The 27115-nt window shown below is 42.9% G+C and overlaps 1 protein-coding gene across 1 annotated transcript in view; it reads right to left on the minus strand.

Annotated features, from left to right (window-relative positions):
- Positions 1-3286: 3286 nt before the first annotated feature.
- Positions 3287-27115, minus strand: part of LOC308407427 (isocitrate dehydrogenase [NAD] subunit gamma, mitochondrial-like) — a 56753-nt gene continuing 32924 nt past the window's right edge. The window contains 12 exon segments of the mRNA XM_080899062.1: positions 3287-3612; positions 3726-3881; positions 4612-4758; positions 4993-5095; positions 5171-5304; positions 5391-5523; positions 5621-5681; positions 6674-6789; positions 7790-7887; positions 8003-8032; positions 8034-8120; positions 8230-8277. Coding sequence (XP_080755188.1) covers positions 3511-3612; positions 3726-3881; positions 4612-4758; positions 4993-5095; positions 5171-5304; positions 5391-5523; positions 5621-5681; positions 6674-6789; positions 7790-7887; positions 8003-8032; positions 8034-8120; positions 8230-8277 — 1215 coding nt within the window. The 3' untranslated portion in view covers positions 3287-3510.

Below are 27115 nucleotides of genomic sequence, written 5' to 3' on the forward strand. Positions count from 1 at the left end.
CCTTCAGAGCAGATCATGGGGAACATACACCAGCAGATGAAATGAGATTTTCTCTATTAGGCTTCCAGAAATGATCAAAGACCCTTCATACGCGCAAACTAATATGCGTACGTGTGAGTTTGCATCAGCGGGTGGTCGAGAGGGGTGTGAACAGGCGGGCAGAGAGAGTGTCAGATGTTGTGACAGATGGGAGCTCAGGTTTTTGGAGAGAAATGAGAAGGCAGCAGCAACAGAAGGAGACTTGTCTTTCTCAGCAACCTTTTTCCCTCTCACCGCTGCTCCACTGTTTTCCCTTCTTCTGCATCTCGCTGTCCTGCATTCCAGTTTCCTCTCCCGCTCTCATTCCTTCTCCCTCTGACGGGGCGGTAATCTGCTTGCTTCCCCTCGATTGCTCCCTCATTTGGAGAGGCCTCTAATTATCGAGGGGCCCGCAGAGCAACCTTAAACATACACACAGAAACAGTCGAGCGCGAGGCTCATTGCTGCTCCGCCATTTGTGTATAAACAACTTTCTTATGTCTGTTAAGTATTAAGCATGAACACCAGGCTTCAATTAGTTTTAGTTTACGTGTGAATTGTTGGTTTTTTTAGCTGCACGGCAGTCAAAAAAAAGACTTTTGTTTTGGTCAGCAAATCCCTTCATTACCCGCTGTGCTCTGTTCCTACTGAAGAAACTTGTCCTTTTAAGGCAGGTCATGCATACTGATGTCTCGCAGCTTGTGTCAGTGTACTGGCTTCCTGCGCCTTTTAGAAAAGACTGTAAAGTCCTTTTACTTGTTTGTAAAGTCTAACCTTTCATAGATCTGCAACTTCCAGCTACGGGTGAGAGATATTTTGCTTCCTGTCTTTTATTTCCAGTTAACTGGAAACCATTATTGAGGCCTGGTTCTAGAAAAAAAAAAGCCACACAGGTAGTTGAATGTTGATTTTATCCAAAAATGGCTACTGATCCATTTTAATTGTCCTGAAAACTCCCTGAAAGCCTTCCGTCGATCCAAAATGCTGCCGTGAGAGTACTGACAGGGACTAGAAAGAGAGAACATATTTCTCACTATTGGCTTCTCTTCAGTCCAGAATCAAATTCAAAACCCTGCTCCTCACATACAAGGTCTTGAATAATCAGGCCCCATCTTATCTTCATTACCTTATAGTACCATATTATCCCATTAGAGCACTTCGCTCTCAGACCGCAGGCTTACTTTTTGTTCCTAGAGGATTTAAAAGTAGAATGGGAGGCAGAGCCTTCAGCCTTTTGGCCCCTTTTATGTGGAACCAGCTTCTAGTTTGAACTTAAAAGATGTCTCTACTTTTAAGGTTAGGCTTAAAACTTTCCTTTTTGCTAAAGCATATAGTTGGAGCTGGATCAGGAGGTCCTTAATCCTCCCTTAGTTATGCTGCAATACGTTATGCTGGGGGATTCCCATGATGCTCATGATGTATGACTCACTATGTGTTCATACACCTCTCTGCATGTAATTATTAGTTCTTATTAATCTCTGGCTCTCTTCCACAGCATGTCCTTTTCTTCTCTTCCTCCCCTCACCCCATCCAGTCGCAAGATAGGTGCCCCTCTCTGATCCTGGATCTGCCGGAGGTTTCTTCCTGTTAAAAGGGACTTTTCCTTCCTACTCTTGCCAAGTGCTGATTGTTGAGGTTTTCTCTCTATTAATGTGGAGTGTTTACCTTAAAATATAAAGTGCTTCGAGAAGACTGTTGGTGTGATTTGGTGCTATATAAATAAAGTTGAACCAAATTAAATTGAATCTGGATTTACGTCAGGGTGAGACTCTCTGCCTGTTTACTCTCCATAACTAGTCATCAGAAGTGTAGTTAAACTGCAACAGATACTTTCATGTAGCTGGTTGTGATGGCTGATGGAGAAACTGTCTCAAGGCCGAAAGAATTCACAGTAACTTAATAAATTACCGCACACACCCAGCATATGTCAATCTGTAGGACACATGTGTGAGTCTATGTAACTCCACCCTTTTAAAACGGTGGGCCTTTTACCTTCTAACCATCAGACTGTGAACAAACAGAAACCTCTAAGTTAAAAACACTCTGGTTAAGCCTTCAATTAACTGATTTTCACTGATTATAAAGGGATATTTCACAATCACTTGAATGTTTATTGTGTTACATTTGATGCTGTATTTTTACCTTTAAATGGAGGGCAATGGAAATACCACCATGGTGGGTGTGTAATTCTGTGAATAGGATTGATCTTTAATTGTATTTATAAGAAGCAAAACGATAATTAAATTGATGGGGTTTGTTAGTGTTATCGGCGCATCAGCAGCTGGAGGAGTATTGAAACGTCTGGTGTTGTGTAGTGCAAAACACAAAATAATGAGGCTGAAGGGACCCAAACAAACACTGTGATGCTGGGTGGACGGGGAGAGAACGACGCAGCCAGCTCTTAAATGCTCTGCGGAGACTGAACAGGTGCGCCCATTAGCGCTAATTAACCCCGCCCACTCTGAAAACTGCACAACAACACAGACGAGACGGAAGGAAATGTGACCAGAGGGCTGCCACATTACATAATTACTGTTATTAACACCATGTTACAACACCTGTAGCCTTGGCCCCTCCCATTTAAAACAAGCCAAAATAAATTCATGCAGGTAAAAAAATGGATGGATGCTCCACAGGTTTTTAGTTAACCGTATCTCTGATGCCTTAAACCTCCATTCTTTCTACTGGCCAGCGGGGGGCGACTTCTGGTTGCAAAAATACTTCCATTAGAAGTCTAAGGAAAGACTGCCCTTGACCAACTTGATCTGTGATCTGAGTTACTTTATTTATATTTAGTTATTTGAAGCAGGGCTGCGATACATTTTCCATATATTTATTATCACAGTGGTTCATATAAAAATGACCAGAGTTTCAAATACTGAGGTGTAAGTGCAAGTAATCCCTGTAAGCCCAAAGCTCAGGCTCTAAACACTGATTAAAGAGACAGTGGAGGAACTGAAGGGCTCCAGCTTATTTTACGTGATTACTTTTTCTATCTTTGAATTGTGCAAAGCTGCTCTGTAGGTGTCCAAGAATGCAAATATGGGGGGTGCAAATAGGCACAGTAATTTATCCATTCAGCTATCCATCCACCCATGCATCAAAATGTTGTGGTTGCACAATATGATGTGAAATGCAAAGCTGGAACAGCTATATTTCAGTAGGTGACAACAGTTTGGTTAATGTTTTGATTTTTAGTGCACGGTTTATAACAGTTTTCCATAATAATAAGAAATCGATCCAGAATAAGATACATAGAAAGCATTAGTTGGATCTCAAACAGGTGCTTTATTTTTTGCAGTTTCACAAATTATTCATACAATAATTAGGAAATCTTGAATATAATATCTATCATAGTACTATTATATATTTCTGCTTTACACAGAGGGCTTTTTAAACCACTGAACCCACATAGGAAATAAAAGCTGTCCATACATTACAGCTTCAGTCCAGTCTTACAATGAAAGGTGCAATCGTACAGTCATCTGGTTTCTAGTGTCTCTGTGTGCGAGGTCCACTGCTCTGGATTGCATCCATGATGGACTGGACCATTTCAGATGTGGAGCCCTTACCTCCCAGATCAGCAGTGTGCAGCTGGAACACAAAGGAGATAACATATTTAGAGTAATGTCGAAATACAAAGCAGGACATAACAATAAAAGTTGAATACCACCAACAAATTGCATGTAGCATTGGTCAAATCGTACCTGGGAATCGGTGATTGTAGAGAGGATGGCTTTGCGGATCATGCTGGCGTAGCCGTGGAGCTTAAGGTGATCCAGCAGGAGGCAGGAGGCCAGCAGCATGGCCGTGGGGTTTGCCGTGTTCTTGTTAGCGATGCTCTTCCCAGTATTCCTGGTGCCCTGTACAGAGAAGAGCACATTTAGAAAAGTGATACATCCATTTATACGTCCTTACAAAAATGAGATGTTACATCAGGGGAGGCTTGAGTGAGTGTACACTCATATGTGCGTATAGAGCTTGATTGGAAAAACAACAATTATGGTTTCGTTAAAAATTAAAGTGCTTAGATTACACAATAGGGAAAAATTCAAAAGAGGGAAGTTAACGCTGCACGTTCACATGAAAGAGGTGAAATAGAAAAGAAGGAAAGAACCAGACGACCAGAAGCAGGACTGGGATTCAGCTGCCGAGGGTGAGGTGAGGAGCACTCAGACCACCCAGCCATGGACATGTGTTCATTAGGAGATGATGAACATCATACACACCCACAAAAAAACTTGTCTGAAAACCGGACCAGTTCAGTGATTCCAGTTAGTGGAGGCGAGGCTAGCAGACAAATCACTGACGATACAGGAAGCTTAGCCAGTCAAAGTGGCCACACACACCCAACTCCAACTTCTTCTTTTAGCTGGTGAGTTATAAATATTGATAGAGACCAAAACCTTTGTTGTACGAGGCTGTTAACATGATTATTGATGCTTTAACCGTGGGATTTTAACAGGGCAGTCCACAAAGATGACTCGCTTTTGGAGAGAGCCTCAAGTGGACCCTAGAAAAACTGCAGCTAACCCCAGAGAGAAAAACAAAGAACCCACAAGACATGTAGAGATCTCATTAACCCTGTCTCACCGTCTCAAACACAGCGTAGTTTTCTCCGTAGTTGGCTCCAGGCACCAGGCCGGGTCCACCCACCAGGCCGGCACACACGTTGCTCACAACGTTGCCATAAAGGTTAGGCATGACCATCACATCAAACTGCTGAGGCCTGGAAACCAGCTAAAACACACACAGAAAAGCTCATTTTAGGACATGTTTACAAGCTGGAGAAGCCAGCACACACACGTTTTTTTGAATACAGAAGGAGGTTTCAATGACTAACCGCCTTCTGTTGTGACTCTCAAGAGTCTTGGCTTGAAAACGCTCACATTTTCTGATTAAATACCCCAGTAAGAATGTGAGGGACATGCTGACACAGACACCACACAATGAAATGGTCTCACATGGACATGCCTGCATGGTTGTGTTATCCACAATCATGCTGTTGAAGGTGATTTCAGGGTAACCACTGGCCACCTCTTTACAGCACTCCAGGAAGAGGCCGTCGCCCAACTTCCTGCTCCGAGAAACAGACGAAAAATGAGTGGAACACATTTAAGAAACGAGATAAAACACAGGAACAGAAACGGACATGATGTTAGCTTTGTGGATGGCGGTGACTCGTCTGCGTCCTTTCTCTCGAGCTGTCCTGAAGGCGTAGTCGGCGATGCGTAAAGATTTGGTCCTGGTGATGATCTTCAGACATTCGACGACGCCTGGTACACTCTGCAGAGGTGCAGTGGAGATAAAACAGAGACTGATTAGTTAGAGATGCACTCAAAGAGATGGGATCCACACACACAGAGACACACCTCATGCTCCAGGCTGCTGTACTCGCCCTCCGTGTTTTCCCTGATTGTTATGATGTCGATGTTTCTGTGGTGCGTCCTCACTCCTGGCAGGGACTGGCTGTGCATCACACTGGCGTACAGATCCAGAGTGGTACTGCAGCGAGGAAGATGAGCACAAACAGAGAGCTCAAATTCTGTGACTTTACATCAGCAAAAAATCCGAGCTGAAAACCAAAGAGTTGTCGACTCACCGGAGGAGGCTATTTCGGGACTTATGGGAAGGTGGCAGGTTGTGGTTGGTCTCAATATTTCCTAAATAAACAAACATATTTATGTTTAAAAGAGAAAAAAAATGAACTGTTGCAATCCAAAATTAAAAAATCCATCTTTCCAACAGATTTTTTCTGCACTAGTTAAGTTTTCTACTAATTTCCTTGCATACGTTTTTCCTGTGTAAAGTTCAGTTTGTTTCTCTTATTATTGGTTCTTTATTTGTGGATATGACATGTTTGCACACCTGTTACCTTTGGTGTCTGCCTCACTGACTGTCTACTCCTGTATGACCTCAGCCTGGATAGTAAAATACTTCAGCTTTGAGCTTCTTATTTCTTCCTCTCATGTCCTGTGATTGGATTCTCCTCCTCCTCTGTGCTCTCTACATCATTAGGCACAACACTGACTATGTGATTTTCTCAACATGCACATCCAAATATTTCATTTCAGAGTTTCCGTTTATTTATTTTTATTATGAATTGTAAACATAAATAAAATGTTTACATGTATACGAAAAAGGAATCAATAAAGCTTCCTAAGAACATTAAAAATCTCTTGTACCAGTCACACCTCACTGTTGGGCCACTTAAAAATTTACATTCAAATACTTACCATGAAAAAAGTATAAAGACTAATCAGAGGTAATTCACATGTTGATCTTCATTTGTCTGCCTCTTTTGATCTGAAATTCATCTTGTACTTGTTGGGAAGTGATTATAAGTAGAGCACAAGAATCAAACTCAGTAAAATAAATCGGAACAGAAGAGGAAAAAGAAGTTCAATTGTGTTTATTGTATATGATTGGTTCAGTGTTATCGCCTCTGGGAATGATTTATGTCCGTTTGTCTCACTTACATCTCTAAAAATGATTTAGTCATGAAAGTTGCTTCTTTTGTGTTTTTTTTTCTTTTTTAGGAACATGATGTTTACTGTTTATGAGACACAAAAAATAAAAAACTTTACAATTTTTGTGTTTCTTTTGCATATTACCTGCCTTATAACTTCATTTAAGGTATATTTTCCACAGTTACCTTTCAGTGCAACTCCATTGCGTCTGATAGCCATTATGGCGTTATTGATATCATCTTCTGAGGTCTTAGTCGAGTCCACATTGACGACTTCGAAGTCTACAGGCACACAGCAGAATCTGATAGTGAACACAGGCAAAGAGAGCACTTATGAATGAGAGAGCTGAACCATTTAGTGGCCTAATATTAGCACTGCATCTGTGTGTGTGTGTGTAGTCAACATTATGGAGTGTGTCTCAGGGCATCCCACGGGAAATTCTGAGCATCAGCGACTTAAATCCTGGCATTCTGTTGAATGTTAATGCACCAGTATGTGCCCTTTCTGCATCAGTTTATGTTTTTAGCAAGAGCCAAAAGGAACTAATCAGTCACTCATTTGTTTTTAACCGCTTATCCAACTTAAGCTTCTTCTTTTTCTAAAACTGCTCCCTCTGGACTGGGGAGATTGGCTGCTCCGAGCAGGACCTCACAATCTTACTGAGAAGTGAAAGAAAGAGGGAGCGTGAGGACGACCGGATTTGTGTGGCATCATCAGAGTTTCCTCTGTGTGCTGGCTGGAGTCAACCTTAGAGATATAGTGAGGAAGTCAGACATCCAGATGAAGCTCAGAGTTGAGTTGCTGGTATTACTCGTCAAAAGGAGCTAGTTGACATGGTTCAATTGTCTGAGCTCCTCTCTTTGAAGACACAGAATCAACCAGAGATGTTATACATCTCATCTGACATGGGAATGCATGGATGGATGGATGTAGGCTTGAGCGTATCCCAGTTGACATGAGGTGCAAATCTAATCCTCTAAACGCTACTGAAGTCTTAAATTCATTGCTTATACATTTCTGTGTTTTAAAAAATACTTTAAAAGCTGTTACTATGAACAGCTTTCTGTCTAAAATGTGCACACACTGTGAGAAGGAAACATTAGCCGAGGATGGTTCAAGAAGTCAGGGTAACCTTTATTTATCCAGACATCCTTTACAATGGCAGCCAGGCAAAAAGCCTCTGGACGAAATTTATGAAGTGCTAAAAATTGTAAAAAGTTTTGAATTTTCAACACGCTGGTGGTGAATGTTTCAGTGAAATTCTGCAGAGAGTAATCGTGACTGCATGAGGGAATTCTCACCGGAATAGCTCACACACGTGTTTGGCCAGCTCCGGTCCGATGCCATCTCCAGGAATAAGAGTCACGGTGTGTCTGCCTCCGTAACGAGCAGGTGGAGCCTGTAATGCACAAACACACACATTTTAGATACAACCCTAAACAAACTACAGAGACCTGTCACTCTTTTAGCTGTTACACTAAATCTTATAAGCACTTATAAGCATCCATACTCACTATGGTCTTGGGTGGGTGGGTGGGTGGGTGGGTGGAGGGAGGAAGGATTCAGAGCAAACAGGGGAGAGAAAATAGGACAAAGGAGAGGCTGAGACCACATTTTCTTGGAGAATCGACTCTAAATGTGAATCATGGTGAGGGGTGGGGAGTCAGAAGGTCTCCTAAAGACCGAGCTTACAGAAATTATAGAAGCTATAAAATAAATCCTCATATATAACACAACTTACAGTGTAAGTTGACTTGTGAGTCTGATGACAGGCTGCCACAACAAAACCCTAAAGATGCAGAGAAAAAACAGAGGTTACACGCAGACAAGTCCTCTTAAAATGACCAAATTACCTTCATAATAAATAGTATTCTAATTTTAAAATGTTCTAAAAAAAAAAAAAAACAACCCAAAAAACTATATCTACATATATATAGTTTTTGACTTTTATAAAAATTATTTATTTCATTTTATTTATTTGTTTTTAGCTATAAAACCAGGTCACAGACACGTTGGAGGCTGGCTGCCTCTACTCCTAGCAGCTTCACTGTTACGCTGTTATTTAGATAAAGACGGCTGATCTGGACGTGTTTGATGGACCTGTTCTGGAACCCGGCCCATATGTTTGACACTACTCATCCACATGCAGATGAAACAAAAGAAACATTTCTGTTGTTTGGATATTTTTAGGAGGGTTGGTGGAAGTATTACAAGTGCAATAAAGTAATAATTAGTCGATGTTTTCTATGTTGTGATGCTAGTATTACCACACAGGAGTGAAAACAAACGTAATTAAAGCTGCAAGCAGCGTTATGAGGGCCCTCGCACCCCCGGCGCGTCGAGCCACGCCCAACACCTAAAACCAGCACGTCCGATGTGATGTCACATTGATGGAATTCATGCATTTAACCACCAGCTAACATTTCAACTCATTCATTCATGATTTGTTAGTCGTTCCACTAGGTGGCGCTCTAACCCTTATGCACAAATGGCATAACAAACATTTCCGAGCTCGAGTCTCATCACGCCTATGAGCTTTGGGAGAGATTGGACATTGTGTTTTTGAGTGACAGCAGATTACTGCTTTTTGGCGAGTGATTGAGAGTCTACGTGCCGCCATAACCACCCCGTTTCCCTGAACGTAAAAAGCTTCGCAATTTAACAACACAAAGGTCTTTGGATTCCACACACTGAAGAATAGTGCAATATGATGAAATCCCTTGGAGGAGTTCGTCAAAGAACGATGCCTGAAAAGAGGGGAAAATGTTGCCAAAATTGCACATTAATTTTAAAATGGCTGACTTCCTGTTGGATTTGGGATATTGCTCCAAGAGACTTTTTTGTACATCTTGATATCTCCTATAAGCTTACCAGGTTTCAGACTCATACATAAAACACAGAGCAGGGGCTGTGATTTTGAAATTTTGTAGGGGGCGCTGTGGAGCCATTTTGGGATATTCAATGAAAATGATCACATAACAACAAAGCCTTAACCACATTGGAGGCGTGGGCCAAATTTGAAGACTTTTTAAACTTTCCAAGCCCCTCAAAAGCCACTTCATCTTTCATGGTGAACCGCGTTGCCACCAGGGTGCGGCGTTCAGTTTAAAGTCACAATTTTTGCACTGAAGCATCACAAGGGACTGATGGTGATATTCACCGCTTTTGAGGTCGCCACGATGAACCTGTGAAAATCAGTACAACAAAATTAAAGCCATGACATTTCCTGTTGCCACTAGGTGGCGCTGTCCGTATTTCCGACAATGGGCACATCAATCTGTTCAGGGCGGGTCTGACATCATGCCTGTAAAGTCTGGTACTGATCAGACTGGATTTCATTGAGTTATACTAATTTCTTTCTTCATGGCGTGACATCAAAGTTCGCCATGCTGCTGGGGTCACACCCTTTTGCAAAAAGTCACAGTTTTCACTGTAACCCAAGACCAACTCCTTAAGGCTTTCCTGGAGAAATTTGAGGCTGCAGATGTCACCCATCACTATACTGTACCCCAAAGTGTAAAACATAACATTTCCTGTTCCCACTAGGTGGCGCTGTCGTTGAGGTCAAATATGGCAGTTGAAATATGTTCAGGGGTGGAGCCTTATCATATGTGTTCACTTTGGTCAAGGTCAGAAAATGTATGACAAAATGAGAGGCAATAAGATTTTGATGGCGAGTCATCGAAATTCGCCATGGCGCCACGGCCTCATAGTATTGTGAAAACTCAAAAGCTCCGCAATTTAACATGGCACAAGGGTGTAGTTGACACTGTCCAAATTTGAAGTTTATAGGACCAAATCCCAAGGAGGAGTTCGTTAAAGTACAAGGCATGGAAACGGTAAAATCAGAGCCAAAATGTCACCTTCAATCCAAAATGGCGGACTTCCTGTTGGGTTTGCGTCAATGGGCCCACTGACTTTTTTGTTTGTCTTGGCATGATACACATGTGTGCCAAATTTCATACATGTAGCCCAAACGATGTGGTCGTAGGGCTGCATTTAACAAGGCATAGGTGGCGCTGTAGAGCCATTTCCCAGTGCTCATATGTAAAACCATTAAAATACAAAATTTTTCACCAGACCTGGCATGTGTGCAAAATTTCATGAGTTTTTGAGCATGTTTAGGCCCTCAAAAAGGCCCTTGTTTGGGGTGAATAATAATAATAATTAAAGCTGCAAGCAGCGTTATGAGGGCCCTCGCACCCCCGGCGCGTCGAGCCACGCCCAACACCTAAAACCAGCACGTCCGATCTGATGTCACATTGATGGAATTCATGCATTTAACCACCAGCTAACATTTCAACTCATTCATTCATGATTAGTTAGTCGTTCCACTAGGTGGCGCTCTAACCATTATGTACAAATGGCATAACAAACATTTCCGAGCTCGAGTCTCATCACACCTGAGACGTTTGGGAGAGATTGGACATTGTGTTTTTGAGTGACAGCAGATTACTGCTTTTTGGCGAGTGATTCAAACTCTAAGTGCCGCCATAACCACCCCGTTTCCCTGGACGTAAAAAGCTTCGCAATTTAACATCACAAAGGTCTTTAGATTCCACACACTGGAGATTGGTTCAATATGATGAAATCCCTTGGAGGAGTTCGTCAAAGAACGGTGCCTGGAAAGAGGGGAAAATGTCACAAAAATTACACATTAATTTTAAAATGGCTGACTTCCTGTTAGATTTGGGATATTGCTCCAAGAGACTTTTTTGTACATCTTGATATCTCCTATAAGCTTACCAGGTTTCAGACTCATACATAAAACACAGAGCTGGGGCTGATGTTTTGAAATTTTGTAGGGGGCGCTGTGGAGCCATTTTGCGCTATTCAATGAAAATGATCACATAACAACAAAGCCTTAAGCACAATGGAGGTGTGCGCCAAATTTCAAGCCTCTATAAACTTTCCAAGACCCTCAAAAGCCACTTCATTTTTCACGGTGAACAGCGTTGCCACCAGGGTGCGCCGTTCAGTTTAAAGTCACAATTTTTGCACTAAAGCATCATCAAGGACTGATGGTGATATTCACCGCTTTTGAGGTGGCCACTATGAACCTGTGAAAATCAGTACAACAAAGTGTAAGACATGACATTTCCTGTTCCCACTAGGTGGCGCTCTTCATATTCCTGACAATGGGCACATCAATCTGTTCAGGGCGGGTGTGACATCATGCCTGTAAAGTCTGGTACTAATCAGACTGGATTTCATGGAGTTATACTAATTTGTTTCTTCATGGCAAGATATCAAAGTTCGCCATGCTGCTGAGGTCACACCCTTTCGTGAAAAGCCACAGTTTTCACTGTACCCCAAGACCAACTCCTTAAGGCTTTCCTGGAGAAATTTGAGGCTGCAGATGTCACCCATCACTATACTGTACCCCAAAGTGTAAAACATGACATTTCCTGTTCCCACTAGGTGGCGCTGTCCTTGATGTCAAATATGGCAGTTGAAATATGTTCAGGGGTGGAGCCTTATCATATGTGTTCACTTTGGTCAAGGTCAGAAAATGTATGACAAAATGAGAGGCAATAAGATTTTCATGGCGAGTCATCGAAATTCGCCGTGGCGCCACGGCCTCATGGTATTGTGAAAACTCAAAAGCTCCGCAATTTAACATGGCACAAGGGTGTAGTTGGCACTGACCAAATATGAAGGTTATGAAATCAAACCCCAAGGAGGAGTTCGTTAAAGTTCGAGGCATGGAAACGGTAAAATCAGAGCCAAAATGTCACCTTCAATCCAAAATGGCGGACTTCCTGTTGGGTTTAGGACATTGCCATAATAGACTTTTTTGTTCGACTCTGAACGTTATATAGGTGTACCGACTTTCAAACGTGTAGGTCATACCCATACCGGGGGCTCGCGTTTTTCATTTTTCTAGGTGGCGCTACTGAGCTAATTTTCCCTGGCCATGTCTGGGAACATTAAAATACGTAAATTTTCACCAGACCTGACGCGTGTGCAAAATTTCATGAGTTTTCGAGCATGTTTAGGCCCTCAAACGGCCAATTCATTTGCCGAAATAATAATAATAATAATAATAATAATTAAAGCTGCAAGCAGCGTTATGAGGGCCCTCGCACCCCATCGCGTCGAGCCACGCCCAACACCTACAACCAGCACGTCCGATGTGATGTCACATTGATGGAATTCATGCATTTAACCACCAGCTAACATTTCATCTCATTCAATCATCATTATAGTCGTCCCACTAGGTGGCGCTCTAACCATTACTGACAAATGGCATAACAAACATTTCCAAGCTCGAGTCTCATCACGCCTGCGACCTTTGGGAGAATTTGGACATTTAGATTTTGAGTGACAGCAGATTACTGCTTTTTGGTGAGTGATTGAAACTCCACGTGCCACCATGACAACCCCGTTTCCCTGAACGTAAAAAGCTTCGCAATTTAATATCACAAAGGTCTTTAGATTCCACACACTGGAGATTGGTTCAATATGATGAAATCCCTTGGAGGAGTACGTCAAAGAACGGTGCCTGGAAAGAGGGGAAAATGTCACAAAAATTACACATTAATTTTAAAATGGCTGACTTCCTGTTGGATTTGGGATATTGCTCCAAGAGACTTTTTTGTACATCTTGATATCTCCTATAAGCTTACCAGGTTTAAGACTCATACATAAAACACAGAGCTGGGGCTGATGTTTTGAAATTTCGTAGGGGGCGCTGTGGAGCCATTTTGCGCTATTCAATGAAAATGATCACATAACAACAAAGCCTTATGCACATTGGAGGTGTGCGCCAAATTTCAAGACTTTTTAAACTTTCCAAGCCCCTCAAAGGCCACTTCATTTTTCATGGTGAACCGCGTTGCCACCAGGGTGCGCCGTTCAGTATAAAGTCACAATATTCGCACTGCAGCATCATGAAGGACTGACGGTGATATTCACCGCTTTTGAGGTGTCCACAATGAACCTGTGAAAATCAGTACAACAAAGTGTAAGACATGACATTTCCTGTTCCCACTAGGTGGCGCTCTTCATATTCCTGACAATGGGCACATCAATCTGTTCAGGGCGGGTCTGACATCATGCCTGTAAAGTCTGGTACTGATCAGACTGGATTTCATTGAGTTATACTAATTTGTTTCTTCATGGCGTGACATCAAAGTTCGCCATGCTGCTGGGGTCACACCCTTTCGCGAAAACTCACAGTTTTCACTGTAACCCAAGACCAACTCCTTAAGGCTTTCCTGGAGAAATTTGAGGCTGCAGATGTCACCCATCACTATACTGTACCCCAAAGTGTAAAACATGACATTTCCTGCTCCCACTAGGTGGCGCTGTCCTTGATGTCAAATATGGCAGTTGAAATATGTTCAGGGGTGGAGCCTTATCATATGTGTTCACTTTGGTCAAGGTCAGAAAATGTATGACAAAATGAGAGGCAATAAGATTTTCATGGCGAGTCATCGAAATTCGCCATGGCGCCACGGCCTCATAGTATTGTGAAAACTCAAAAGCTCCGCAATTTAACATGGCACAAGGGTGTAGTTGACACTGACCAAATATGAAGGTTATGAAATCAAACCCCAAGGAGGAGTTCGCAAAAGTTCGAGGCATGGAAATGGCAAAATTAGAGCCAAAATGTCACCTTCTCTTCCAAATGGCGGACTTCCTGTTGGGTTTGCGTCAATGGGCCCACAGACTTTTTTGTTCGTCTTGGCATGATACACATGTGTGCCAAATTTCATACATGTAGCTCAAACGATGTGGTCGTAGGGCTGCATTTAACAAGGCATAGGTGGCGCTCTAGAGCCATTTCCCAGTGCTCATATGTAAAACCATTAAAATACAAAATTTTTCACCAGACCTGGCATGTGTGCAAAATTTCATGAGTTTTTGAGCATGTTTAGGCCCTCAAAAAGGCCCTTGTTTCGCCTGAATAATAATAATAATTAAAGCTGCAAGCAGCGTTATGAGGGCCCTCGCACCCCCGGCACGTCGAGCCACTGCCAACACCTCAAACCGGCACGTCCGATGTGATGTCACATTGATGGATTTCATGCTTTTAATCACCAGCTAACATTTCATCTTATTCAACCAGGATTATAGTCATGCCACTAGGTGGCGCTCTAACCATTATTGACAAATAGCATAACAAACATTTCCAAGCTCGAGTCTCATCACACCTGCGACCTTTGGGAGAGATTGGACATTGTGTTTTTTAGTGACAGCAGATTACTGCTTTTTGCGAGTGATTGAAACTCTACGTGCCGCCATGACAACCCCGTTTCCCTGAACGGAAAAAGCTTCGCAATTTAACATCACAAAGGTCTTTAGATTCTACACACTGAAGAATGCTTCAATATGATGAAATCCCTTGGAGGAGTTCGTCAAAGAACGGTGCCTGGAAAGAGTGGAAAATATCACAAAAATTACACATTAATTTTAAAATGGCTGACTTCCTGTTGGATTTGGGATATTGCTCCAAGAGACTTTTTTGTACATCTTGATATCTCCTATAAGCTTACCAGGTTTCAGACTCATAGATAAAACACAGAGCTGGGGCTGTTGTTTTGAAATTTTGTAGGGGGCGCTGTGGAGCCATTTTGCGCTATTCAATGAAAATGATCACATAACAACAAAGCCTTACGCACAATGGAGGTGTGCGCCAAATTTCAAGCCTCTATAAACTTTCCAAGCCCCTCAAAAGCCACTTCATTTTTCACGGTGAACAGCGTTGCCACCAGGGTGCGCCGTTCAGTTTAAAGTCAAAATTTTTGCACTAAAGCATCATCAAGGACTGATGGTGATATTCACCGCTTTTGAGGTGGCCACGATGAACCTGTGAAAATCAGTACAACAAAGTGTAAGACATGACATTTCCTCTTCCCACTAGGTGGCGCTCTTCATATTCCTGACAATGGGCACATCAATCTGTTCAGGGCGGGTGTGACATCATGCCTGTAAAGTCTGGTACTAATCAGACTGGATTTCATTGAGTTATACTAATTTGTTTCTTCATGGCGTGACATCAAAGTTCGCCATGCTGCTGGTCTCACACCCTTTGGCGAAAAGTCACAGTTTTCACTGTAACCCAAGACCACCTCCTTAAGGCTTTCCTGGAGAAATTTGAGGCTGCAGATGTCACCCATCACAATACTGTACCCCAAAGTGTAAAACATGACATTTCCTGTTCCCACTAGGTGGCGCTGTCCTTGATGTAGAATATGGCAGTTGAAATATGTTCAGGGGTGGAGCCTTATCATATGTGTTCACTTTGGTCAAGGTCAGAAAATGTTTGACAAAATGAGAGGCAATAAGATTTTCATGGCGAGTCATCGAAATTCGCCATGGCGCCACGGCCTCATAGTATTGTGAAAACTCAAAAGCTCCGCAATTTAACATGGCACAAGGGTGTAGTTGACACTGTCCAAATTTGAAGCTTATAGAACCAAATGCCAAGGAGGAGTTCGTTAAAGTTCGAGGCATCGAAACGGTAAAATCAGAGCCAAAATGTCACATTCAATCCAAAATGGCGGACTTCCTGTTGGGTTTAGGACATTGCCATAATAGACTTTTTTGTTCGACTCTGAACGTTATATAGGTGTACCGACTTTCAAACATGTAGGTCATACCCATACCGGGGGCTCGCGTTTTTCATTTTTCTAGGTGGCGCTACTGAGCTAATTTTCCCAGGCCATGTCTGAGAACATTAAAATACGTAAATTTTCACCAGACCTGACGCGTGTGCAAAATTTCATGAGTTTTCGAGCATGTTTAGGCCCTCAAACGGCCAATTCATTTGCCGAAATAATAATAATAATAATAATAATAAACAGAGCAATTACAATAGGGCCTTCGCACTGTCAGTGCTCGGGCCCTAATAATTAAAGCTGCAAGCAGCGTTATGAGGGCCCTCGCACCCCCGGCGCGTCGAGCCACGCCCAACACCTAAAACCAGCACCTCCGATCTGATGTCACATTGATGGAATTCATGCATTTAACCACCACCTAACATTTCAACTCATTCATTCATGATTAGTTAGTCGTTCCACTAGGTGGCACTCTAACCATTATGTACAAATGGAATAACAAACATTTCCGAGCTCGAGTCTCATCACGCCTATGAGCTTTGGGAGAGATTGGACATTGTGTCTTTGAGTGACAGCAGATTACTGCTTTTTGGCGAGTGATTGAAACTCTACGTGCCGCCATGACCACCCCGTTTCCCTGAACGTAAAAAGCTTCGCAATTTAACATCACAAAGGTCTTTAGATTCCACAGACTGGAGATTGGTTCAATATGATGAAATCCCTTGGAGGAGTTCGTCAAAGAATCATGCCTGAAAAGCGGGGAAAATGTTGCCAAAATTGCACATTAATTTTAAAATGGCTGACTTCCTGTTGGATTTGGGATATTGCTCCAAGAGACTTTTTTGTACATCTTGATATCTCCTATAAGCTTAGCAGGTTTCAGACTCATACATAAAACACAGAGCAGGGGCTGATATTTTGAAATATTGTAGGGGGCGCTGTGGAGCCATTTCGCGCCATTCAATGAAAATGATCACATGACAGCAAAGCCTTCATCACATTGGAGGTGTGTGCCAAATTTAAAGCCTCTATAAACTTTCCAAGCCCCTCAAAAGCCACTTCATCTTTCATGTTGAACCGTGTTGCCACCAGGGTGCGCCGTTCAGTTTAAAGTCACAATTTTTGCACTGAAGCATCACGAGGGACTGATGGTGATATTCACCACTTTTGAGGTGGCCACGATGAACCTGTGAAAATCAGTACAACAAAATTAAAGCCATGACATTTCCTGTTGCCACTAGGTGGCGCTGTCCGTATTTCCGACAATGGGCACATCAATCTGTTCAGGGCGGGTCTGACATCATGCCTGTAAAGTCTGGTACTGATCAGACTGGATTTCATTGAGTTATACTAATTTGTTTCTTCATGGCGTGACATCAAAGTTCGCCATGCTGCTGGGGTCACACCCTTTCGCGAAAACTCACAGTTTTCACTGTAACCCAAGACCAACTCCTTAAGGCTTTTCTGGAGAAATTTGAGGCTGCAGATGTCACCCATCACTATACTGTACCCCAAAGTGTAAAACATAACATTTCCTGTTCCCACTAGGTGGCGCTGTCCTTGAGGTCAAATATGGCAGTTGAAATATGTTCAGGGGTGGAGCCTTATCATATGTGTTCACTTTGGTCAAGGTCAGAAAATGTATGACAAAATGAGAGGCAATAAGATTTTCATGGCGAGTCATCGAAATTCGCCATGGCGCCACGGCCTCATAGTATTGTGAAAACTCAAAAGCTCCGCAATTTAACATGGCACAAGGGTGTAGTTGACACTGTCCAAATTTGAAGTTTATAGGACCAAATCCCAAGGAGGAGTTCGTTAAAGTACAAGGTATGGAAACGGTAAAATCAGAGCCAAAATGTCACCTTCAATCCAAAATGGCGGACTTCCTGTTGGGTTTGCGTCAATGGGCCCACAGACTTTTTTGTTCGTCTTGGCATGATACACATGTGTGCCAAATTTCATACATGTAGCTCAAACGATGTGGTCGTAGGGCTGCATTTAACAAGGCATAGGTGGCGCTCTAGAGCCATTTCCCAGTGCTCATATGTAAAACCATTAAAATACAAAATTTTTCACCAGACCTGGCATGTGTGCAAAATTTCATGAGTTTTTGAGCATGTTTAGGCCCTCAAAAAGGCCCTTGTTTGGGGTGAATAATAATAATAATAAGAAACGGAGCAGATACAATAGGGCCTTCGCACAGTCAGTGCTCGGGCCCTAATAAACAGAGCAATTACAATAGGGCCTTCGCACTGTCAGTGCTCGGGCCCTAATAATTAAAGCTGCAAGCAGCGTTATGAGGGCCCTCGCACCCCCGGCGTGTCGAGCCACGCCCAACACCTACAACCAGCACGTCCGATCTGATGTCACATTGATGGAATTCATGCATGTAACCACCAGCTAACATTTCATCTCATTCAGTCATCATTATAGTCGTCCCACTAGGTGGCGCTCTAACCATTATAGACAAAGGGAATAACAAACATTTCCGAGCTCGAGTCTCATCACGCCTGCGACCTTTGGGAGAGATTGGACTTTGTGTCTTTGAGTGACAGCATATTACTGCTTTTTGGCCAGTGATTGAAACTCCACGTGCCGCCATGACCACCCCGTTTCCTTGAACGTAAAAAGCTTCGCAATTTAACATCACAAAGGTCTTTAGATTCCACACACTGGAGAATGGTTCAATATGATGAAATCCCTTGGAGGAGTTCGTCAAAGTATGAAGCCTGAAAAGAGGGGAAAATGTCGCCAAAATTACACATTAATTTTAAAATGGCTGACTTCCTGTTGGATTTGGGATATTGCTCCAAGAGACTTTTTTGTACATCTTGATATTTTCCATAAGCTTACCAGGTTTCAGACTCATAGATGAAACACAGAGCAGGGGCTGTTGTTTTGAAATTTTGTAGGGGGCGCTGTGGAGCCATTTTGCGCTATTCAATGAAAATGATCACATAACAACAAAGCCTACATCCATTTGGAGGTGTGTGCCAAATTTCAAGCCTCTATAAACTTTCCAAGCCCCTCAAAAGCCACTTCATCTTTCATGGTGAACCGCGTTGCCACCAGGGTGCGCCGTTCAGTTTAAAGTCACAATTTTTGCACTGAAGCATCACGAGGGACTGATGTTGATATTCACCGCTTTTGAGGTGGCCACGGTGAACCTGTGAAAATCAGTACAACAAAATTAAAGCCATGACATTTCCTGTTGCCACTAGGTGGCGCTGTCCGTATTTCCGACAATGGACACATCAATCTGTTCAGGGTGGGTCTGACATCATGCCTGTAAAGTCTGGTACTGATCAGACTGGATTTCATTGAGTTATACTAATTTGTTTCTTCACGGCGTGACATCAAAGTTCGCCATGCTGCTGGGGTCACACCCTTTTGCGAAAACTCACAGTTTTCACTGTAACCCAAGACCAACTCCTTAAGGCTTTCCTGGAGAAATTTGAGGCTGCAGATGTCACCCATCACTATACTGTACCCCAAAGTGTAAAACATGACATTTCCTGTTCCCACTAGGTGGCGCTGTCCTTGATGTCAAATATGGCAGTTGAAATATGTTTAGGGGTGGAGCCTTATCATATGTGTTCACTTTGGTCAAGGTCAGAAAATGTATGACAAAATGAGAGGCAATAAGATTTTGATGGCGAGTCATCGAAATTCGCCATGGCGCCACAGCCTCATAGTATTGTGAAAACTCAAAAGCTCCGCAATTTAACATGGCACAAGGGTGTAGTTGACACTGTCCAAATTTGAAGTTTATAGGACCAAATCCCAAGGAGGAGTTCGTTAAAGTACAAGGCATGGAAACTGTAAAATCAGAGCCAAAATGTCACCTTCAATCCAAAATGGCGGACTTCCTGTTGGGTTTAGGACATTGCCATAATAGACTTTTTTGTTCGACTCTGAACGTTATATAGGTGTACCGACTTTCAAACGTGTAGGTCATACCCATACCGGGGGCTCGCGTTTTTCATTTTTCTAGGTGGCGCTACTGAGCTAATTTTCCCTGGCCATGTCTGAGAACATTAAAATACGTAAATTTTCACCAGACCTGACGCGTGTGCAAAATTTCATGAGTTTTCGAGCATGTTTAGGCCCTCAAACGGCCAATTCATTTGCCGAAATAATAATAATAATAATAATTAAAGCTGCAAGCAGCGTTATGAGGGCCCTCGCACCCCCGGCGTGTCGAGCCATGCCCAACACCTGAAACCAGCACGTCCGATCTGATGTCACATTGATGGAATTCATGCATTTAACCACCAGTTAACATTTCATTTGGTTCAACCATGAGTATAGTCGTCCCACTAGGTGGCGCTCTAACCATTATAGACAAAGGGCATAACAAACATTTCCGAGCTCGAGTCTCATCACGCCTGCGACCTTTGGGAGAGATTGGACATTGTGTCTTTGAGTGACAGCATATTACTGCTTTTTGGCGAGTGATTGAAACTCCACGTGCCGCCATGACCACCCCGTTTCCTTGAACGTAAAAAGCTTCGCAATTTAACATCACAAAGGTCTTTAGATTCCACACACTGGAGAATGGTTCAATATGATGAAATCCCTTGGAGGAGTTCGTCAAAGTATGAAGCCTGAAAAGAGGGGAAAATGTCGCCAAAATTACACATTAATTTTAAAATGGCTGACTTCCTGTTGGATTTGGGATATTGCTCCAAGAGACTTTTTTGTACATCTTGATATTTTCCATAAGCTTACCAGGTTTCAGACTCATAGATGAAACACAGAGCAGGGGCTGTTGTTTTGAAATTTTGTAGGGGGCGCTGTGGAGCAATTTCGAGCTATTCAATGAAAATGATCACATGACAACAAAGCCTACATCCATTTGGAGGTGTGTGCCAAATTTCAAGCCTCTATAAACTTGCCAAGTCCCTCAAAAGCCACTTCATCTTTCATGTTGAACCGCGTTGCCACCAGGGTGCGCCGTTCAGTTTAAAGTCACAATTTTTGCACTGAAGCATCACGAGGGACTGATGTTGATATTCACCGCTTTTGAGGTGGCCACGATGAACCTGTGAAAATCAGTACAACAAAATTAAAGCCATGACATTTCCTGTTGCCACTAGGTGGCGCTGTACGTATTCCCGACAATGGGCACATCAATCTGTTCAGGGTGGGTCTGACATCATGCCTGTAAAGTCTGGTACTGAACAGACTGGATTTCATTGAGTTATACTAATTTGTTTCTTCATGGCGTGACATCAAAGTTCGCCATGCTGCTGGGGTCACACCCTTTTGCGAAAAGTCACAGTTTTCACTGTAACCCAAGACCAACTCCTTAAGGCTTTCCTGGAGAAATTTGAGGCTGCAGGTGTCACCCATCACTATACTGTACCCCAAAGTGTAAAACATGACATTTCCTGTTCCCACTAGGTGGCGCTGTCCTTGAGGTCAAATATGGCAGTTGAAATATGTTCAGGGGTGGAGTCTTATCATATGTGTTCACTTTGGTCAAGGTCAGAAAATGTATGACAAAATGAGAGGCAATAAGATTTTCATGGCGAGTCATCGAAATTCGCCATGGCGCCACGGCCTCATAGTATTGTGAAAACTCAAAAGCTCCGCAATTTAACATGGCACAAGGGTGTAGTTGACACTGTCCAAATTTGAAGTATATAGGACCAAATCCCAAGGAGGAGTTCGTTAAAGTTCGAGGCATGGAAATGGCAAAATTAGAGCCAAAATGTCACCTTCTCTTCCAAATGGCGGACTTCCTGTTGGGTTTGCGTCAATGGGCCCCCAGACTTTTTTGTTCGTCTTGGCATGATACACATGTGTGCTAAATTTCATACATGTAGCTCAAACGATGTGGTCGTAGGGCTGCATTTAACAAGGCATAGGTGGCGCTGTAGAGCCATTTCCCAGTGCTCATATGTAAAACCATTAAAATACAAAATTTTTCACCAAACCTGGCATGTGTGCAAAATTTCATGAGTTTTTGAGCATGTTTAGGCCCTCAAAAAGGCCCTTGTTTGGGGTGAATAATAATAATAATTAAAGCTGCAAGCAGCGTTATGAGGGCCCTCGCACCCCGGCGTGTCGAGCCACGCCCAACACCTAAAACCAGCACGTCCGATGTGATGTCACATTGATGGAATTCATGCATTTAACCACCAGCTAACATTTCATTTGGTTCAACCATGAGTATAGTCGTCCCACTAGGTGGCGCTCTAACCATTATAGACAAAGGGCATAACAAACATTTCCGAGCTCGAGTCTCATCACGCCTGCGACCTTTGGGAGAGATTGGACTTTGTGTCTTTGAGTGACAGCATATTACTGCTTTTTGGCGAGTGATTGAAACTCCACGTGCCGCCATGACCACCCCGTTTCCTTGAACGTAAAAAGCTTCGCAATTTAACATCACAAAGGTCTTTAGATTCCACACACTGGAGAATGGTTCAATATGATGAAATCCCTTGGAGGAGTTCGTCAAAGTATGAAGCCTGAAAAGAGGGGAAAATGTCGCCAAAATTGCACATTAATTTTAAAATGGCTGACTTCCTGTTGGATTTGGGATATTGCTCCAAGAGACTTTTTTGTACATCTTGATATTTTCCATAAGCTTACCAGGTTTCAGACTCATAGATGAAACACAGAGCAGGGGCTGTTGTTTTGAAATTTTGAAGGGGGCGCTGTGGAGCAATTTCGCGCTATTCAATGAAAATGATCACATGACAACAAAGCCTACATCCATTTGGAGGTGTGTGCCAAATTTCAAGCCTCTATAAACTTTCCAAGCCCCTCAAAAGCCACTTCATCTTTCATGGTGAACCGCGTTGCCACCAGGGTGCGCCGTTCAGTTTAAAGTCACAATTTTTGCACTGAAGCATCACGAGGGACTGATGTTGATATTCACCGCTTTTGAGGTGGCCACGATGAACCTGTGAAAATCAGTACAACAAAATTAAAGCCATGACATTTCCTGTTGCCACTAGGTGGCGCTGTCCGTATTTCCGACAATGGGCACATCAATCTGTTCAGGGCGGGTCTGACATCATGCCTGTAAAGTCTGGTACTGATCAGACTGGATTTCATTGAGTTATACTAATTTGTTTCTTCATGGCGTGACATCAAAGTTCGCCATGCTGCTGGGGTCACACCCTTTCGCGAAAACTCACAGTTTTCACTGTAACCCAAGACCAACTCCTTAAGGCTTTCCTGGAGAAATTTGAGGCTGCAGATGTCACCCATCACTATACTGTACCCCAAAGTGTAAAACATGACATTTCCTGTTCCCACTAGGTGGCGCTGTCCTTGATGTCAAATATGGCAGTTGAAATATGTTCAGGGGTGGAGCCTTATCATATGTGTGCTCTTTGGTCCAGATCGGAACATGTATGACAAAATGAGAGGCAATAAGATTTTCATGGCGAGTCATCGAAATTCGCCATGGCGCCACGGCCTCATAGTATTGTGAAAACTCAAAAGCTCCGCAATTTAACATGGCACAAGGGTATAGTTGACACTGTCCAAATTTGAAGTTTATAGGACCAAATCCCAAGGAGGAGTTCGTTAAAGTACAAGGCATGGAAATGGCAAAATTAGAGCCAAAATGTCACCTTCAATCCAAAATGGCGGACTTCCTGTTGGGTTTAGGACATTGCCATAATAGACTTTTTTGTTCGACTCTCAACGTTATATAGGTGTACCGACTTTCAAACATGTAGGTCATACCCATACCGGGGGCTCGCGTTTTTCATTTTTCTAGGTGGCGCTACTGAGCTAATTTTCCCTGGCCATGTCTGAGAACATTAAAATACGTAAATTTTCACCAGACCTGACGCGTGTGCAAAATTTCATGAGTTTTCGAGCATGTTTAGGCCCTCAAACGGCCAATTCATTTGCCGAAATAATAATAATAATAATAATTAAAGCTGCAAGCAGCGTTATGAGGGCCCTCGCACCCCGGCGTGTCGAGCCACGCCCAACACCTAAAACCAGCACGTCCGATGTGATGTCACATTGATGGAATTCATGCATTTAACCACCAGCTAACAATTCAACTCATTCATTCATGATTAGTTAGTCGTTCCACTAGGTGGCGCTCTAACCATTATGTACAAATGGCATAACAAACACTTCCAAGCTCGAGTCTCATCACACCTGAGACGTTTGGGAGAGATTGGACATTGTGTTTTTGAGTGACAGCAGATTACTGCTTTTTGGCGAGTGATTCAAACTCTAAGTGCCACCATAACCACCCCGTTTCCCTGGACGTAAAAAGCTTCGCAATTTAACATCACAAAGGTCTTTAGATTCCACACACTGGAGAATGGTTCAATATGATGAAATCCCTTGGAGGAGTTCGTCAAAGTATGAAGCCTGAAAAGAGGGGAAAATGTCGCCAAAATTACACATTAATTTTAAAATGGCTGACTTCCTGTTGGATTTGGGATATTGCTCCAAGAGACTTTTTTGTACATCTTGATATTTTCCATAAGCTTACCAGGTTTCAGACTCATAGATGAAACACAGAGCTGGGGCTGATGTTTTGAAATTTTGTAGGGGGCGCTGTGGAGCAATTTCGCGCTATTCAATGAAAATGATCACATGACAACAAAGCCTACATCCATTTGGAGGTGTGTGCCAAATTTCAAGCCTCTATAAACTTTCCAAGCCCCTCAAAAGCCACTTCATCTTTCATGGTGAACCGCGTTGCCACCAGGGTGCGCCGTTCAGTTTAAAGTCACAATTTTTGCACTGAAGCATCACGAGGGACTGATGGTGATATTCACCGCTTTTGAGGTGGCCAAGATGAATCTGTGAAAATCAGTACAACAAAATTAAAGCCATGACATTTCCTGTTGCCACTAGGTGGCGCTGTCCGTATTTCCGACAATGGGCACATCAATCTGTTCAGGGCGGGTCTGACATCATGCCTGTAAAGTCTGGTACTGATCAGACTGGATTTCATTGAGTTATACTAATTTGTTTCTTCATGGCGTGACATTAAAGTTCGCCACGCCGCTGGGGTCACACCCTTTTGCGAAAAGTCACAGTTTTCACTGTAACCCAAGACCAACTCCTTAAGGCTTTTCTGGAGAAATTTGAGGCTGCAGATGTCACCCATCACTATACTGTACCCCAAAGTGTAAAACATGACATTTCCTGTTCCCACTAGGTGGCGCTGTCCCTTATGTCAAATATGGCAGTTGAAATATGTTCAGGGGTGGAGCCTTATCATATGTGTGCTCTTTGGTCAAGGTCAGAAAATGTATGACAAAATGAGAGGCAATAAGATTTTCATGGCGAGTCATCGAAATTCGCCATGGCGCCACGGCCTCATAGTATTGTGAAAACTCAAAAGCTCCGCAATTTAACATGGCACAAGGGTGTAGTTGACACTGTCCAAATTTGAAGCTTATAGGACCAAATCCCAAGGAGGAGTTCGTTAAAGTTCGAGGCATGGAAACGGTAAAATCAGAGCCAAAATGTCACCTTCAATCCAAAATGGCGGACTTCCTGTTGGGTTTAGGACATTGCCATAATAGACTTTTTTGTTCGACTCTGAAAGTTATATAGGTGTACCGACTTTCAAACATGTAGGTCATACCCATACCGGGGGCTCGCGTTTTTCATTTTTCTAGGTGGCGCTACTGAGCTAATTTTCCCTGGCCATGTCTGGGAACATTAAAATACGTAAATTTTCACCAGACCTGACGCGTGTGCAAAATTTCATGAGTTTTCGAGCATGTTTAGGCCCTCAAACGGCCAATTCATTTGCCGAAATAATAATAATAATAATAATAATAAACAGAGCAATTACAATAGGGCCTTCGCACTGTCAGTGCTCGGGCCCTAATTAAAGCTGCAAGCAGCGTTATGAGGGCCCTCGCACCCCGGCGTGTCGAGCCACGCCCAACACCTAAAACCAGCACGTCCGATGTGATGTCACATTGATGGAATTCATGCATTTAACCACCAGCTAACAATTCAACTCATTCATTCATGATTAGTTAGTCGTTCCACTAGGTGGCGCTCTAACCATTATGTACAAATGGCATAACAAACACTTCCAAGCTCGAGTCTCATCACACCTGAGACGTTTGGGAGAGATTGGACATTGTGTTTTTGAGTGACAGCAGATTACTGCTTTTTGGCGAGTGATTCAAACTCTAAGTGCCACCATAACCACCCCGTTTCCCTGGACGTAAAAAGCTTCGCAATTTAACATCACAAAGGTCTTTAGATTCCACACACTGGAGAATGGTTCAATATGATGAAATCCCTTGGAGGAGTTCGTCAAAGTATGAAGCCTGAAAAGAGGGGAAAATGTCGCCAAAATTACACATTAATTTTAAAATGGCTGACTTCCTGTTGGATTTGGGATATTGCTCCAAGAGACTTTTTTGTACATCTTGATATTTTCCATAAGCTTACCAGGTTTCAGACTCATAGATGAAACACAGAGCTGGGGCTGATGTTTTGAAATTTTGTAGGGGGCGCTGTGGAGCAATTTCGCGCTATTCAATGAAAATGATCACATGACAACAAAGCCTACATCCATTTGGAGGTGTGTGCCAAATTTCAAGCCTCTATAAACTTTCCAAGCCCCTCAAAAGCCACTTCATCTTTCATGGTGAACCGCGTTGCCACCAGGGTGCGCCGTTCAGTTTAAAGTCACAATTTTTGCACTGAAGCATCACGAGGGACTGATGGTGATATTCACCGCTTTTGAGGTGGCCAAGATGAATCTGTGAAAATCAGTACAACAAAATTAAAGCCATGACATTTCCTGTTGCCACTAGGTGGCGCTATCTGTATTTCCGACAATGGGCACATCAATCTGTTCAGGGCGGGTCTGACATCATGCCTGTAAAGTCTGGTACTGATCAGACTGGATTTCATTGAGTTATACTAATTTGTTTCTTCATGGCGTGACATTAAAGTTCGCCACGCCGCTGGGGTCACACCCTTTTGCGAAAAGTCACAGTTTTCACTGTAACCCAAGACCAACTGCTTAAGGCTTTTCTGGAGAAATTTGAGGCTGCAGATGTCACCCATCACTATACTGTACCCCAA

Source organism: Rhamphochromis sp. 'chilingali' (genome assembly GCF_963969265.1).
Source record: "Rhamphochromis sp. 'chilingali' genome assembly, chromosome: 12".
In the NCBI taxonomy this organism is placed as follows: domain Eukaryota; kingdom Metazoa; phylum Chordata; class Actinopteri; order Cichliformes; family Cichlidae; genus Rhamphochromis; species Rhamphochromis sp. 'chilingali'.